This window comes from Mirounga leonina, unplaced genomic scaffold (genome assembly GCF_011800145.1).
Source record: "Mirounga leonina isolate KUSES-001 unplaced genomic scaffold, KU_Mleo_1.0 Mir_165, whole genome shotgun sequence".
In the NCBI taxonomy this organism is placed as follows: domain Eukaryota; kingdom Metazoa; phylum Chordata; class Mammalia; order Carnivora; family Phocidae; genus Mirounga; species Mirounga leonina.
This window is the reverse complement of record NW_023270415.1, coordinates 78158666-78173906: the sequence shown is the minus strand read 5'-3', so window position 1 is coordinate 78173906 and position 15241 is coordinate 78158666. Positions and strand designations below refer to the sequence as shown.

The following is a 15241-nucleotide window of genomic DNA, read 5'->3' as shown; positions in this document are numbered from 1 at the left end:
CATGCTTATGGAGCAGTGGCCCCACCACAGCTGTTCAAGAGGGGCATGGAAGGGGGGGCCGACCGCAGTGTGAGCTCCCAAAGAGCAGCATGGCCGTGGAAGGACGGAGCTTGCAGTTGAGCCCCAACGTCCGGTCTCATGTCCCAGTTCTCCCACCAAGTAGCTTTGTGTCTTTGCTGACGTTACTCATTCTCTCTGATCCTCTTGTGCTTTAGTCCCGGAAATCGCCATCACCATCATTGTCGTCATCATCATCGTGCGCATGACTGTGCTGCACGGGCCGCATGAGCTAACGTGCAAAAAGCAGGGCTTGGTGCATCCCTATTAAGCCCCGTACCCATATTAGTTGCCGTGTCTCTCTGTTTTGAATCCCCAGCAGCACCTGGCCCAGGGCCTTCCGCAGAGCCGTTGCTCCCTAAATATTCATTGGATTGAATCAATCAAATCAGTGACTTCTGGGGAGAATGGAAAATTTTGGAGTTTGTGTTCAGCAGTCCCAGAGAGAGGAAAATGTTTCCCCTTCTCCAAATGGAAAACTGCATGCAGCATTCTGCATCCAAATGCCAGAGTGGTCCAGGAGGCTTGCAGCTTTCATCTTTCCCCTGAGATGAGACAGGCTCTGGCTGTCTCATCAACGTCTGGTGGACCCTAATAAAGAAGGGCAAGCTGCACAGATCAAATGTGAGGTGTCTCCTGATGCTCAAGGAACTTTCACTCACTTACGTAGGGTCTTCCCTCCCCATGTGCCCTGAGCTCATCGGGATAATCCTTGTGAGGAAAGGAGATTTAGGCCTGTAGTTCCTGTGAGTTTTCTGTTCATGTGTGTGTTTCCACAGTGTTCTTAAGAGAGAAGAATTTGGATCTAAATATAGTCCAGTTACTTCATAGTCATGCAACACTCAGCAATAGTAGCTCCTTGTATGATGATATTTATTGAAGAAATGGAAGTGCAGAGGGGGAGCTTCTGGCCAGAATTCACCTGGGAAGTTGATGATCGCATCACAGAGCCGAGGGCCTCATTCACCCACTCCCATTGCTCGCCTTCCTCCTCGAGCTCCCATCACGTGGGTGCAAATCAGAGTATGGTCAGGAGGTCTGGGTGGGGGCGTGCTCTGTCTGGGCTCTTGTATCCGTTCTCCATGTGGTCCCCACGGCCACTCGGAAAGTAGGTATATCGTCCTGACCTCACAGATGAGCCAACTGAGGTTCACAGATGCCAAGGAACTTGTCTGAGGTCATATAGCAGATATGTGTGTGTGGGAGGGGAGGTCTTGGGGAGTATGTCTTGAATTATCAGGTCAGTAGGACCCCTTCCTACACCAGTGTTCCTTGCTTAATTGAAACTGATCTGTCTTAGACAATTTTGTTTCTTTGTCCAGACGGCCCTGTGTTGCATATCACTGTTAGCTGAGTCACATAGCCCAAGCTAGTTCTTGCTGAGCCAGCAACATACAGGAACAGTGGCACTGGGCTTACAGCTGAAGACACTTGGGTTCCAGAGACTTCTGTGCATGCTTTTGCGAGGCACTAATGCAACGCATTTGACCCCTAATGTGTTCATCTTTAAAGTGTGAATGATGTTGCCTACCTCTTGGTTGCTAAAATCAGGCCAGATAGGTGCCATGTTTTAAAATGTTACAGATTTGAAGGGACAGGGCTTTTTCTCCTCCTGATCTCCCAGTCTCCCCATTGAAACGGGATGGTATTTTCTTATCTAATGAGCATGAGAAGGCAAAGTATGACCTGTAGTGCTGAACTGTGTTGACCATTGTTTCTATTTTTTTTTTTTTTTCCTTTCTGCTCCTCCTAAAGGGTCTGATGGGTCCTGGAGGCAAGGACGGACCTCCTGGTTTGCAAGGTCTCCGGGTGAGTAACATGTCTTTCTCTTCCGATCCCCAGCTCACCCACACTGGGGCCCCCCATTTCAGCAGCTCAGACAGAGGATGTGGTGCCAGCCTCATGAGCTTGAGATGAATATTGGAAGCTGATTGAAGGGTTAGATTTAGTTCATCAAACATGGTGGGGGGTCTACTCTGAGTTCAACCTGGAGCTGGGTCTTCAGGACATGGAGATGAGACTGTTGGCTGCGGAGAGTGATGTATATGGAACCCCACAGCCCTGTGTGCTCAGAGCCCCAGCAGAAGGAAGCCCAGTGCTGAGAAAACAGAAGGGGCAGCTGACCTGGCCTGCAAGGCAGCCAGGACTTCTTGACAGAGGTGATAATTGAGCCAAGTCTCCAGGAAAGAATTAAAAATAGGGACAAGGAAAAGGATAGAGAGCTGCCAGTAGGCTCTTAGCTACTTTAAACATCCGTATCATTATTGAATATCATAATATCTCATGGTATTCCATTTAATTTAACTTATCTAATTTAATTTAATTAAGCACCTTTTTTTAATCCAGATTGTACATACCTTATGTGTTTTATTCACCAGTAAGCACAGCTCCTGACATAGTGTCCTGTAGTTTAAGACAGGGGGATGGAGGAGTACCCCTGGGTTAGGTGCCCTCTTCAGGGTCCCCGCAGTGACTGAGACTGACCCCCAACTCTGTGTCCCCCCAGTTCCTAGCATGGTGCCCGGCACAGAGTAGGGACTCAAGTCTACGCATCTCTTACTGGTTCCCATAGACTGTCCAAGGGGGTACCACTGCCCAAGATGGGGTGGGCAGCCCCCAGAGGTGTTCATCAGAGGCCGGGTGACCGTGACAGATGGGTGGAAATGGGGGTCTTGCATCTGGCAGAGGTTGTCCAGCCCCATCTGTGGCCTCTCTAGACCGGAAAGTCTCTAGCTCAGCGACATGGACAGTATTACATATGTGTCCTGGCTTCACTCTGTGTCAGGGGGTTGAACCCACCCTCTGATCACACTTTACATCCTCAATTCTGAAACTGGGGGACCTGCTTTATGACTCAACAGACTCCCACCTGGCCTAGCCCCCCCAGTGAACTTCCTTCCTTGGTTTTCAGACAGTTCTGCACTCTATAACTGTCTTAAACCCTAAAGATTCTAAGAAGAACTTATTTGGAAGGCTAGCTGAGATGTGGAAAGGTGTCGTGATGGAGGGGTTAGGTGGGAAGGTGGGAAGTCACTTATCCCATTAGAAGGACGTGGATGTGCCACATCCCACTCAGCATCACCAGCCCTGGCCTCAGTTTCCCGGTCAAAGCCAGGTTGCCTTCTCCTCTGTATAATGCAAGGATCTTGGGCTTTGCAGCAGAACGCCTGGGTTTGAAACTTGGCCCCACTTCTGAGCAGCTGTGTGACCCTTCAAGTCACCTAGCCTCTCTGAGTGTGTTTACTCTGTTACAATGGGAAGGCATCCCCACCGGCCTGGTTTTGGGGAGAAAACATGCTCAGGATGCGGCTGCACCCTTGGTGAGCAGCAAGACCGGGCAGTGGTCATGAATCCCACTCTCCCAGCATGCTCCCGCACAGTCTTTGAAGAGAAAACAGCAATCTTTGTACATTATGTAATTGATGTTTAGGTGAACCTGAATTCATCTTGCGTTGAGCTGCTGCAACATTACTTTTCCTAACGTAGAATTAGATGCTGAGTGGAACTCTTGATACAAAGATGACTGCAAAGAGTGGTTTTTTTTTTAAGTACATTTTTACCTGATTGACTCTTATTAAAAAGGGGGTGAGGACACCTCTTGCTTGGAGCTTGCTTACCGAGGCTCATGCTTCCTTGGCCGTGACTTCTTGGCATCCCAGGGAGTGTCCGTGTTCTCCCCAGGATGGCTTTTGTCATCTCCAGAAACACCTTCTACCCCTCAGAGTAATACCAGCCACCGTGTTCCAAGCTCCACACCAGCCAGGGGCCCTGGGAGTTGGATGTGTGCCCCAGGAATGGAGATTTGAGGGCAAAAACAAGGAGACCCAGAGAAGGAACCAGGGGGGAGGAGAGTGGTACGTATTGAGGTGCTGAGCTCCGCGTGCCAGACCTCAGCAGTCCAAGGGAAGTGTTTGTCATCCCCCTTTGCAGAGAGGAAGGGCAGCCTCTGAGAAAACACCACCACCTGCCGCCTCTTGGGGATGCACACCCAGGACTGTGTCCCTCTAAAGCCTGACTTCTTCAGTCCTCCCACATGTCTGTCCACAAACCTGGTGTCGCGCTCTTAGGATACAGGAGCACTCAGTTAAAAGCTTTGGGAATGTCTGAAGAGATTACTGTCTCAACCGCCAGGAGCTCATAACTGGAGGGACTAGAGAAATAGGGAGGGATAACCCAAATGCTTCAGTGGGGACACCGCAGTGTTGAGCAGGGAGGGGTCTGGGCGGGGGTGGGGGTGCTGGGACAGAGTGGGCGCTGGGGGCAAGGAAGAGGGTGTCTGAGCTGGCCTTGCAGGAGTCAGGGCATTTCAGCAGGAATTGATGGGCACACCGGAGAGGGTGATGCGGACTCAGGAAGTGCCCCCTGGAGAGGACATCCTGCCTCTGGACACTTGCTCCTACTTTCAGCTTTTATCCGTGCTCCCTGTTCTCCAGCTCTGGGGATGCATTGGTATAAGGGACAGGGCCAGGGATGCGGCTTCTCTAGTTGGAGCTCTGTGGGCATCCGTCACCCTAGGGATCCGGCACCAATCCCTCTTCCTTTTCCTTCCACCAGCCCCGCTCCGTCCCTGCCCCCTCCCTTCTCCCCTTTCCTCCCCTCCACAAGGTCATCCATTCAGCAGGTCTTTCCAGGGCATCTGCTGGGTGCTAGGCAGTGCTGTAGGCGAGTGAGATCCCTCAGTGCGGAGATCCCTGCCCCCTGATGTTTACCTCCAGGCAGGCAAGGGAAGAGACACATCACCTTAGCACTTACCTAGTGCAGGAAGGGCCCATGAGAAGGTCAGTTTGGGCAGGCTCTCAGGAGGTGGTGGTGAGCTGGCCAGGCCAGTAGCCGAGGGGGCGCGTGCCAGGTGGAGGGGGCAGCTAAGACCGCAGGCTGAGGCCACACAGGCAGGTGTTTGAGCAGAGACCTGCAGCTGGAGCCAGCTAGGGGCCAGTGGGAGGCGGTCAGTCAGAGGAACTGGGTGCCAGGTCATGTCGCTTGCTGGGGGCCATTGTGAGGATTTGGGCTTTTACTGTGAGGAAAATGTGGGGCTACTGGATGTTTTCAGAACTGTTACTATGAGAAAAAATATACAGAAGTAGAAAGAATAGTAAAATGGACCCTCATATGCCCCACATCTATCTCAGCACTTACCACGTCATTGGCCAACTTGCTTAATTTATGTCCAAGCCCACCTCCAGCCAGCCCTGGTCCTTTTAAAGAGACCCCAAACATCATTACATCATTCTGTCTCGAAGATAAGGAAATGTAAAAGAAATGAAACCATAATACCATCATCCCAACCAAAACTGATGAAAAAGTTTTATCATGTATGCGTTTTGTGGTCAAAATTTCCCTGACAGTCTCCTGGGTTTCTGGCTGCCGTTTGGTCACTGCAGGATTTGGGGGACAGACGCAGAGGGGCCGGCTCATGGTAACACATCCGTCTGGCCTCTGTTCTGAGAACGGACTGCAGGAAAGGAAGATCAGTTAGGAGAAGGCTGCAGAGAGCAGAAAGGGAGGGTGGTGGCCCAGACCAGGGACAGGGGCTGCAGGAGCCCCCATCCCAGCCCGATGGTGTGCCAGGCGGTGGGGACACACGGGGTCTGACACAGGAGGCTGAGCCGACGGCCACGGGCTGGGCGATGTATTAACAGAGAGGGCGCTGGGAGCACGGAGGAGGGCTCCTCCCTTGTCCTGCTCCCTCTAGGGAATGGAGGCTGGTGACCATGCATGTGTGTGTGTCTGGGGACCCCTGGCCTTCCAGTCATCCTCTGTGAGTTTCTGACTTGGGCTGTGTTGTATCCCGTGGATGTTGCTAGTCCCGTGGCTGCACCTGTGGGCAGACGCACTGCAGAGACTGATCTTGATGTTGGTGTGGGTTCAGCAGCAGCTTCCTTTTCAGTCAGCCTCTGGCTGAGTCAGGAAAAGCCGAGACAGAATGACTTACTCAGAAAATTAGCTCTCTCTCCTTCCCTCGCGGGGACCTGTCATTTCCTCCTCATCAACCTCAACTGAAACATCACTCCCTCGTGTCATGGCACACACTCAGGCTGGAAGAGGGAAGACACAAGACAATGACAAGCCACAGGACCCAGGAACTGAGACACTGAGACTAATAGCCGAGCTAGGGAAGGTGATCCGGCCCTTTATTTTTGAGATTAGCGACAGGCAGACAGTGTAATCCCCAGAAAGGGGTAAACACATTCATTTTGGACAAAGCTGGTATTTTTACACAATGACATGGTGAAGTGGGAGGAAGAGAGCCGGGCACTCCCCATGCCATCCCCATCCCGCAGGGCTCTGGCACACAAGGCACCCAGGGTGGGGTGTTCGGCCATCAACTCCCGGCTGGGCTCCCTGCCTTCCACAGGAGGTACAGATGCCACCCTGTTGCTCTTTCTGAGGCTCTGCTTTCCTCCTGCATGTCTGAGCCAGGCATCTGGGAGAGGTTGATAAGCCCTGCTACTTAGCTGAAATGGGCAGTCCTACAATTGCATCTGAACCCAGAATGTTCTGGAAGTAGAACCTGCCTGGTTCCAGGCCACTGACGTATTTGGACACTGAAAAGCATTCAAAGGGTTGATTTAAAAAAACCAAAATCGTCCATGCCCTAATCATTCACCCTTGCAGCTTGCCACACTCACTCCAGGCTTGTTTTAATTTTTGTAGAGAACTTACATTTTTTTCTTATTTTGGCATTTGTTTATTTTTGTTTTCATTAGAATGTAAGCCTGTGAGAACCTTCTTTATTTTTGTGTCTGTAGCACCTAGAAGAGCATGTCACACTTATAAAATGTATATATTTTTATGCACACATGAAGAGTACACGAACAACATGTCCAGGCGTGTAAGCTAAGCATACGTGTGTGATGTCACAGTGAGCATCTCATACAGTCGGGGAGCACGGGTGAGTGGGTCGTACTCGCTTACTGCTCTCTGGGCAGCTGACTCAGTGGGTGCTGGGAGGACACTGGGACCCAGAACGGGGCATCTGGTCCCCCGGGGCCTGACCTTCCACAGGGCATGTTCTGTTACAAAGAAGAGAATTTGGTCCCGTTTGTACCTTTCCAGTTGCTTCACCTGCAGCATGTTTGTGTTGCTGAGTCCTATCTGAAATAGCCTACATGTTTTCTTTTCTCTTTTCTGGACAAATGAGGGAGAGATTTTTTGCTTAAGAGAATTCCATGTCGTCAGGCATTTAAATTTAATGCAGAATTTGGAATGTCTAAATTATAAAATCATATTGGTAAAGGATCCCTGAGATGGATAGTGAGACATTTCATGTCCAGAAATATCAGATGACCTGTTCCAGATCCCTCAGGCCTTTGTCCCTGCCTTTCCCACCAGCTGCTGACAATCCCTTTGGTTCCTTTGACTGTGTTTTCAGTACCTTCTAGATTCTCTTCTCTTGTCAATAGGTGAGAACCGAAGAAGTAACCTACCAAATACGATGCCTCCCTTCTTTCTAATGATGGAGTGATCCCCAGATGTCTCCTGATGTGCCTGATTGAGTCTGTTGCTTTCAGAACATATTTTTAAGACAGAGTCTAACAGGTGTAGAACTGATACAAGGTAGCAAAGAAAAAGCAGTGGTTGAGTGATGGACTGATGCACTGCAGGCACACAGGGAGGTAACTGTTTTCACTCCTGTTTCTCACTAATTCCTGCAAGGATCCTGTGAGGTAGGGCATTTTTACTCCCAGTCTGCAAATGAGGAAGCCAAGACTTAGGGGTGTAAATCCAATTGCTCCGTGTCACACGGAGTATAAATAGTGGTGCAGGGATTGGAACTCAGGTCCTTCAGGTCTGCCTTGCTCCAGACCTTCACTGTTTTGGCTTCAGGAGGCAGTGTGTGGGTGTGTGCGTCCATGTGCACACCACGGTTCTCATCTGGACATTAGCAGTCCTTGCGGTGGGCATCTTGGAGAGATCTAGGACCCCTTATTCCCTGCCGGTGCCTACTTAGGAGGATGCGTTGTTACACACCGCTTTAATCTCTGGCCACTACCCTTGGAGCCGAGGGTCTCCTAGCGCTGACCGTGATCAGATCCATCCGCTCCTGCTTCTCGTAATTCAAGCAGAGGAACGTGGGTGGTCTTCTGTCATTGGCAACTTGGGTCGACTTTGTTTTACTTTTCAATTTTTAAAGGCTTTTTTCTTGCTTTTCCCTTCTCTACCAGATGGTAACAGCATTTTTTGATCACAGGCTACTGTTTGATTCATCTCGAGGCACAGAGCCAGGGTTTATGTCAGGACACCCAAGGTTTTCCCTGAGCACCTGGTTTCAGCTCTAACCAGTAGAAAATAATCATCTTTGACATTTGGAGGCATGGAGAACAGGAACTGAGCAAAAGACCATACGGCACATATTAGAATCCATCGCGCTAGCAATGAGTTCAGCTGGTAACGGGCCCGCACACGGCTGTGCTAACTCGTCCTGGCTGGGGAGGGGTCACTGCTCTTCTGGATTTATGGGCTTCCTCTTCTTTGTGGGCAGATAGGCAGCCTTGGAGATATCATTCCCGCTCAGCATCCTGGCATTCAGTCAGAATGGCTTGAAAAATCTGCTCTCATGATAAATTACAAACACTTACCCAGATATTGTGTTGGGTAGCAATTTAAAGGAGAAGAAAAGAAAAATGACAAGACATAGGCTTATTGTTAGTAAAACAGTTCTTTATTGCTGCAAAATTTGCTCTGGCCAGCACTTCTCAAATCCCCTCAGCCGATCATAGGTCCAAAAGGCAGAGGTTACATAGTTGCTGCTGCTGCTGTGTGCACCACTGCTAGACCTCCCACCTTCACGCCTGCCCATCATCATCACCACAACCACCACCACCACCACCACCACCATCATCACCATCACCACCACCATCACCACCACCATCATCATCACCACCATCACCATCATCACCATCATTACTATCATCACCATCACCATGACCATCACCACCATCATCACCGTCATCACCATCATCACCACCATCATCACCATCATCACGACCATTATCATCACCTCCACCACCATCACCACCACCACCACCACTGCCTCCACCACCACCTCCACCACCATCACCACCACCTCCACCACCATCCCCACCACCTCCACCACCATCCCCACCATCACCACCACCATCCCCACCATCACCATCATCACCACCACCACCACCACCTCCACCACCATCCCCACCATCATCACCATTATCTCCATCATCACCATCATCACCACCATCATCACCATCACCACCACCATCACCACCACCACCACCATGGCCATCACCACCATCATCACCATCATCACCACCACCACCATCACCACCACCACCGTCACCATCATCGTAACTGTCACTATCACCACCACCAGCACCATCACTACTACACATTTCCTAATGTTAGACCCTGTGCTAAGTACTTGTGGGCATTTTCTCATTTAATTTCTATGGCATTGCTGGGAGGTAGCAGTTTTGAAACCAGATCTGTTGGACACATGGTCTCTTACCCACTTCAGAGACTCAGAGGAGCTGGAATCCTGCTATTACCATTTCTTCTTCATCAGCCACTATCCTATTCCTCCTCATTCCTGTGGTGATCTGTCATGTTTGTGTAATGCTTTATTATTCCTTATAAAGCACTTCCTCAAATATTGAATGATTTCTTCCACTGCTATCTTTTCAAATAATTACAATAATTATAATTTTCCATATGAGGAACCTGAGACTCAGCAAGTTAAGTGACTTGCCCTCCCCCATCTACCTTAGATTCTGAACTCCTTTTCTTACAATATTGTAGAGGAATGGGGTCAGGAAGGAACACAGGAGAGCTCCTCTGCTTGCAGTGAGTGGCCAAGTCCTCATAACTGCTGACTTAGAGCTTTGCGTCCCATCCTGCCAATTCCAACTCATTAGCTCTCAGGCAGCACCAGGGACTCTGTATATCCAATATGTTTTTGTCACATTTCTCGGTATTGCTGGGGCTTCATGGAAGAGGTGGCACTGGCCTGGGGTAGAATTTTGACAGGTTGAAATGGAGTGTGGGTGTTACAGACAGAGGTGGCATCATGAGCCGATTCTCCGAGGCCAGAAGTCCTAAGGGGTTGTTTGGGACCAAGCTGAGCAGCTCACTTGAGCTGTTGCTTAGGGATGGGACCATGGATGCTGGACACTAGATCAAAAGGCATGTTAGAGTCACAGGGTCATCGATTTCCAAATAAAACAGCTCAAATGTTACATCTTTCAGATAAGGAGGAACCTCTGACTGTTTTAGAGGCAGAAGGTAACTCGGACAGAACTTTCTCCCTTTAGGAAGATCGCCTGCCAGGATAGGGTAAATGTATAGACAAGTAATGAAATTTGTAGAAGGCACAGGTTGGCCCAGAAAAGTCTGGAGGGAAGGTACTGGGCATGTGAGCAGGGTTGACTACTGTGGTTGTAGGCAGGCAGGTAGGATGGGCGGACAGATGGACAGATAGACAGACGGAAGGAAGGGAAGGAGGGAGGGAGGGAGGATGGAAGGAGGGAGGGAGGGAGGATGGAAGGAAGGAAGGAAGGAAGGCAGGCTTTGAAGGGCACTGGGGGCAGCTCCGGATGCTATGGGTGGAGAAGATGTGAATATGAGTGCTGGAGCTGGCCAGAGACATTACCCTAATATTTCTGTGGGTGATGCCCTTTCATGGGTGACCCGTGAAAGATGATGCCACATTGTGACCACAGCTATGATCACAAATTTCTTCTTTTCCTCTGGCCTCTTCCCACCTTCTTGCTTTTTCCTTCTTGCTGAAACCCTAATGCCGAGATGCTTGCTTCTCTAGGTGCTCTTGCTTCTGTCTTTCTCTCCCTCCCTGGACCCCTGCTCTCTGCACATAATTCTCCTTTTCCAGATCACATCTTTTTACTTCCCTGGTATAGGAGCAACTCCTGCCTCCACGCCTCCTACAGATCTCATGAGCATCTCAGGGGCTCATCCCTCTGAGTGTTAGCAGTGTCGTTACACAAGGTCCCCAAACTTGAGGGAAGCGGGGAGCTGCTGAGAGCTTGAACCCCCTCTGAAGATGGTGAGTCATCTGAGGAGGGACACCGGCATGCACCCCAATCAAATCGTCCCATTAGTTAGTAATCCTGCTCAACCACACCCCGGACCTTCACATCCTTCCTGCTTCCCTCTGATCTTTTCGTACTAACCCGTCAATGATCCATTTCTCCGTTTCTTCCACTCAACAGAGTTACTTTGCTGGCCCAGGTTCTGAATTCTGATGGCTCCTCACCAGGCCATTCCACCGACCTTGAGGGAAAATGGTTTATTCATCTTGTAAATAACTCGTGACTCTCCGTGGAATAACGTGGCAGCAAGTGGAGGGGGTGCCTGTCTAGATACCAAATTGAAGATGTCTGGTTTCCATCCCCTGAGGAACGGGAGCTAGCAGCTCTTAGCTCTCTTGCGATCAGCTCCCCGATGTTTGCCTTCATCAGAGCAGGATCGGATGGAGGCAGACACAAATGCCTCCAGGCCTGGCTCATTTCTGAAGGGGTCTGGGACCACAGTTTGAATTCTACCCGACAAGTGTCAGGAAACACATTCTGACCTAGGCCTCACTGCACCTCCGGGCTGCTGTGTTCCGTGGCTCAGGGCCTGCTGATCAGGGCTTCTGAATCAGGTCGGCCTGCTCTCTCTGCAAGCCCACAGATCACCAGGTTGTACCTACCTGTTCTCGTGCGGCCCCTCCCTACCCCTGTGGCTGCTTCCCCTGCCGTCTGAGTCTAGACTCAGTCCCAAAGCAACAATTTATTTATCCAGCCCACAAATGTTTATTGAGTTTCCACCATGTGACGGGCACTGTTCTGGGCCCACGGGGAGAGCTTTGAACAAAAACAGAGCCAGGCCTTGTTTCCAGAAGGCTCGCAGCCAGGACGGGCAGGCAGGGAATGACCAAATACATATGTATATCGGCAGTGTATCTGAAGCTCCTTAGAGAACATTCCCTCTTCCAGCTCACCCAGACTTCCGCCTTGTGCCGCCGTAAATCCCCGAGCCTGGAATTGAGCTGCGTCGATGAGACCCTGCCACGGCGTCCTGTGGAAGAGGCGCCTTGTTTTGTGGCCGTTGTCTGATGCAGAGGTGGATTGCTCGGCAGCTCGGCGTCACCCCACTGCCCTGTGGATGGGGCCACTTCTGGGAGGTGGGGGACGGAGAGGTCCCAGATGCCGTATCCTGGGCTCTGCATGCTCTAAGTGCTCGTGGAGCGTGGACAGGAGGATGGGGAGGGGATCAGCGGAACACCCCCTGGGCCCGGCTGGGCACAGACCGAGGCAACGGGGAGGCCTCATATGGGTGATCTGACCTCCTGAGGGAAACTGTAAGGAGCGAAACTAAAAGGCCGTCATTCCGTCATCCTGGTACTGCCTCATATGACACGTGCTCTGTGCTGGACACCTCAAACCGACCAGCACACCCTTACCGTCCGGAGAGACGGACTCTGAGGTTTAATGAGGTTGGTGAGCCCCACACGATGACCCGCCGGGGTCATGGCAGCAGATCGAGTCTGACAGTGGCCGCCACGCCCCGCCCGTCCGTGCAAGCCACTTCACCCTCACGGTGAACCTTGTGTAGCGGTGAGAACAGGCTGACTGTCCGCGCGCTCACACGGGATGCCCCCGAGTCAGCTGGGAGTGGAAACAAGCAAAGCTATCTGAAGATTGAAGGATGTGCTATGGTTTGTAAAGAAAAAGAGAGGGAGGACCGAGGGAATGTGTGCGTGCGTGTGCATGCGTGTGTGTGCGTGTGAGATGCTTGCCTATACACAGCACACCTCTGGAAAGACAAGCCAACGTCAGGTAGGGTTAGTTGCTTTCAGAGAAAGGAGCTGAGTGGCTGGCGGTGGGATAAGGAGACACTTCTCAAGTATCCCCTTCTGTACCTTTTAAACTTTGGGCCACGTGTCAGCAAATCCATCTAAGTCATGCAGCTGGGATCCAAAGCTGAACCTGCCTGACCCCAAAGCCTGAGTCTTCAGCCCCAATCCCATGCTGCTCCCTTGGAGGGCGTCCCAGCCGGTGGGGGGCCCCCTGTTCACCTGCGAGCTTGAGAAATCAAGATGGACATTTCCACTGACATGTTACTACACGGATTCTGGGTGCTACTTGCCTGCTGTTGATTTTGGCTTCTTCTTTTGTACGCAGGGGAGGAAAGGTGAAGTGGGCCCGCCGGGAACCCCTGGATTGCTGGGGCCACAGGTAACTACCAGCTCTGCACGCCCTTCCCTAGCGACTCTGCTTCCTCCGGTGGAAGAAGCAATCGGGTCGCAGTTCTCAGGTTGGTAACCGGTCTTGTATGGTTAGCTCGTCAGAAAGAATGTTCAGAGGGTCCTTTGTCCTCCCAGCCTGCCACTCCTGTGCTAGGAGAATGGCCACCCTGTGCTCCCCTGGAGGAATTTTGGTCTGTCGGAGGGCAGGTGGTGGTGACACCATGGTGACCAGCATGCTGAGAAAGGGAGCGGCGCCCCAGACGAGGCGTCTGATGATGGACAGAGTGCGGCTGGCAGGGCAGAGGCGGGAGGAGGGGCCTTCCGGGCAGGGGCTCAGCTCTACAGGGATAGCTGCTTTGGGACACAGCTTGTGTGCAGGTGTGGACAGGCCCCTGTGTGGCTGGAGCTCATTGCACTAAGCACGGGGTGGCTGGACCGTGCGTTCAGGATTGGAAGGGGCTCGGCCAAGGGACCAGATCAATCAGAGGGGCTCCCTACTCTAGGAGACAACACGCCCGAGTTCTAGCGTCTGACTTCCTCCACACTGTGACATTGGCCAACTCCCTCCCCCTCTCTGGGCCTCAGTTTACCCACCTGTAAAATGCTGGGGTCAGAGCCCCCTTCACACTCTGCTCTGTGCTGTCTCGCTCCCCAGATGCCCTCCTCCTGCTCCTCCTTGCTCCCCTCACCACCTCCATCTTTCAGATTCCGCTCTGCCGGGACTTCCTCTGGCCCCAAGCTCTGTCCAGCTCACACTGTCACACATGTGCAGTCACCGTGGTCCCCTGTGGACCCAACAGCCACCCGCTAGATGGACCGACTCAGGGTCACCATCGTTTCCCAGTTTGCGGGGCAAGACTCCCAGGTCCAGAGAGACTTGCTCAGGGCCACTGGCTGCTAAGCAGATGCCTCCCTCACTCCCCAGGTGACCTTGGCCCCGAACCCTCTCAGTCCCCCTGCATCACGATGAGCCCCACCTTAGTGTGGACAAAGTGGGAGAGCGCCGGGAGCCGGGGCCTGGTGGGTGCAGGTGCTCAGATTGCACTTCGCTCTCTCTCTCTCTCTCTCTCTCTCAAAGCTTCCTCCCTGTCCTCCTGCCCCAGCCCTCCCTGGATCAATAAATTGATGAGAAGAGTACCGTGAGGGGAGGGAGTCAGAGGCCAGGTTCCAATCCCAGCCTCACCACTTTGCGGCCAGGGCAAAGTTGGGGCAAGTTATTTAACCTTCTGAACTTGAGTTACGCCACTTGCGAAAAATACCAATAAAAATCAAAAGGAGGGCAACACTCTAGTTGGAGAGAAGAGCAGTGATGTGGCCCGGGTGATGAGGTCCCCGAGGTCTGGGGAGCATCAGGTGGGGATGCTGTCCTGTTCTTCTGGTGGCAGTGGGAGCCATCAGGGACATTAATGGGCTGGTCCCTCTGGCTCTTCCCTGAGCTGCAGCTGTGACTTCATCAGAGCAGGATCTTATGAAGGGCTTCAGCACCCACCTGTTCCTGGACACCTCCCTCTGCATGTGTCAGGCACCGGCAGGGAGGCACCCACCCCAGAGACGGGGCTCCCTGCACTTCCGAAACCCGCTTTTACTGCTCACTGACATGGGAAGGGTCCTGGGGAGTGATGGGTGCCTTGCATTCGATCTCAGACCTCACTTTGGCACCTCCTGTTCAGTCTGGAGACGGCATGCAATAAGGGAATATAAAATCAATCATAATTCATGGGCTTCTAAAGATTCCACATTCACTGTGGCATTTTGATGTTAATAGTGAAAAATAGAGTGCTTTTGCATTTGTTTTATTACCTTGCTTTCCAGCGAGCAAAGCTTGTGTATTTCAAAAATTCGGCACACATGCAGCTCCATCAAATTACTTTAAGCTACAATTTTTTCCCCTACCTACAACTTTTTTTTTTCCTGCTACCTTGGAAAATATAGTTCTTTCTTTCACTTTAACTTTGAAATCAC

The 15241-nt window shown here is 51.6% G+C and overlaps 1 protein-coding gene across 1 annotated transcript in view; it reads left to right on the top strand.

The window, feature by feature from the left end:
• Positions 1–15241, top strand: part of COL22A1 (collagen type XXII alpha 1 chain) — a 226482-nt gene that overhangs the window by 94076 nt on the left and 117165 nt on the right. The window contains exons 21-22 of the mRNA XM_035012273.1: positions 1813–1866; positions 13215–13268. Coding sequence (XP_034868164.1) covers positions 1813–1866; positions 13215–13268 — 108 coding nt within the window. The remainder of the gene's footprint in view (positions 1–1812; positions 1867–13214; positions 13269–15241) is intronic.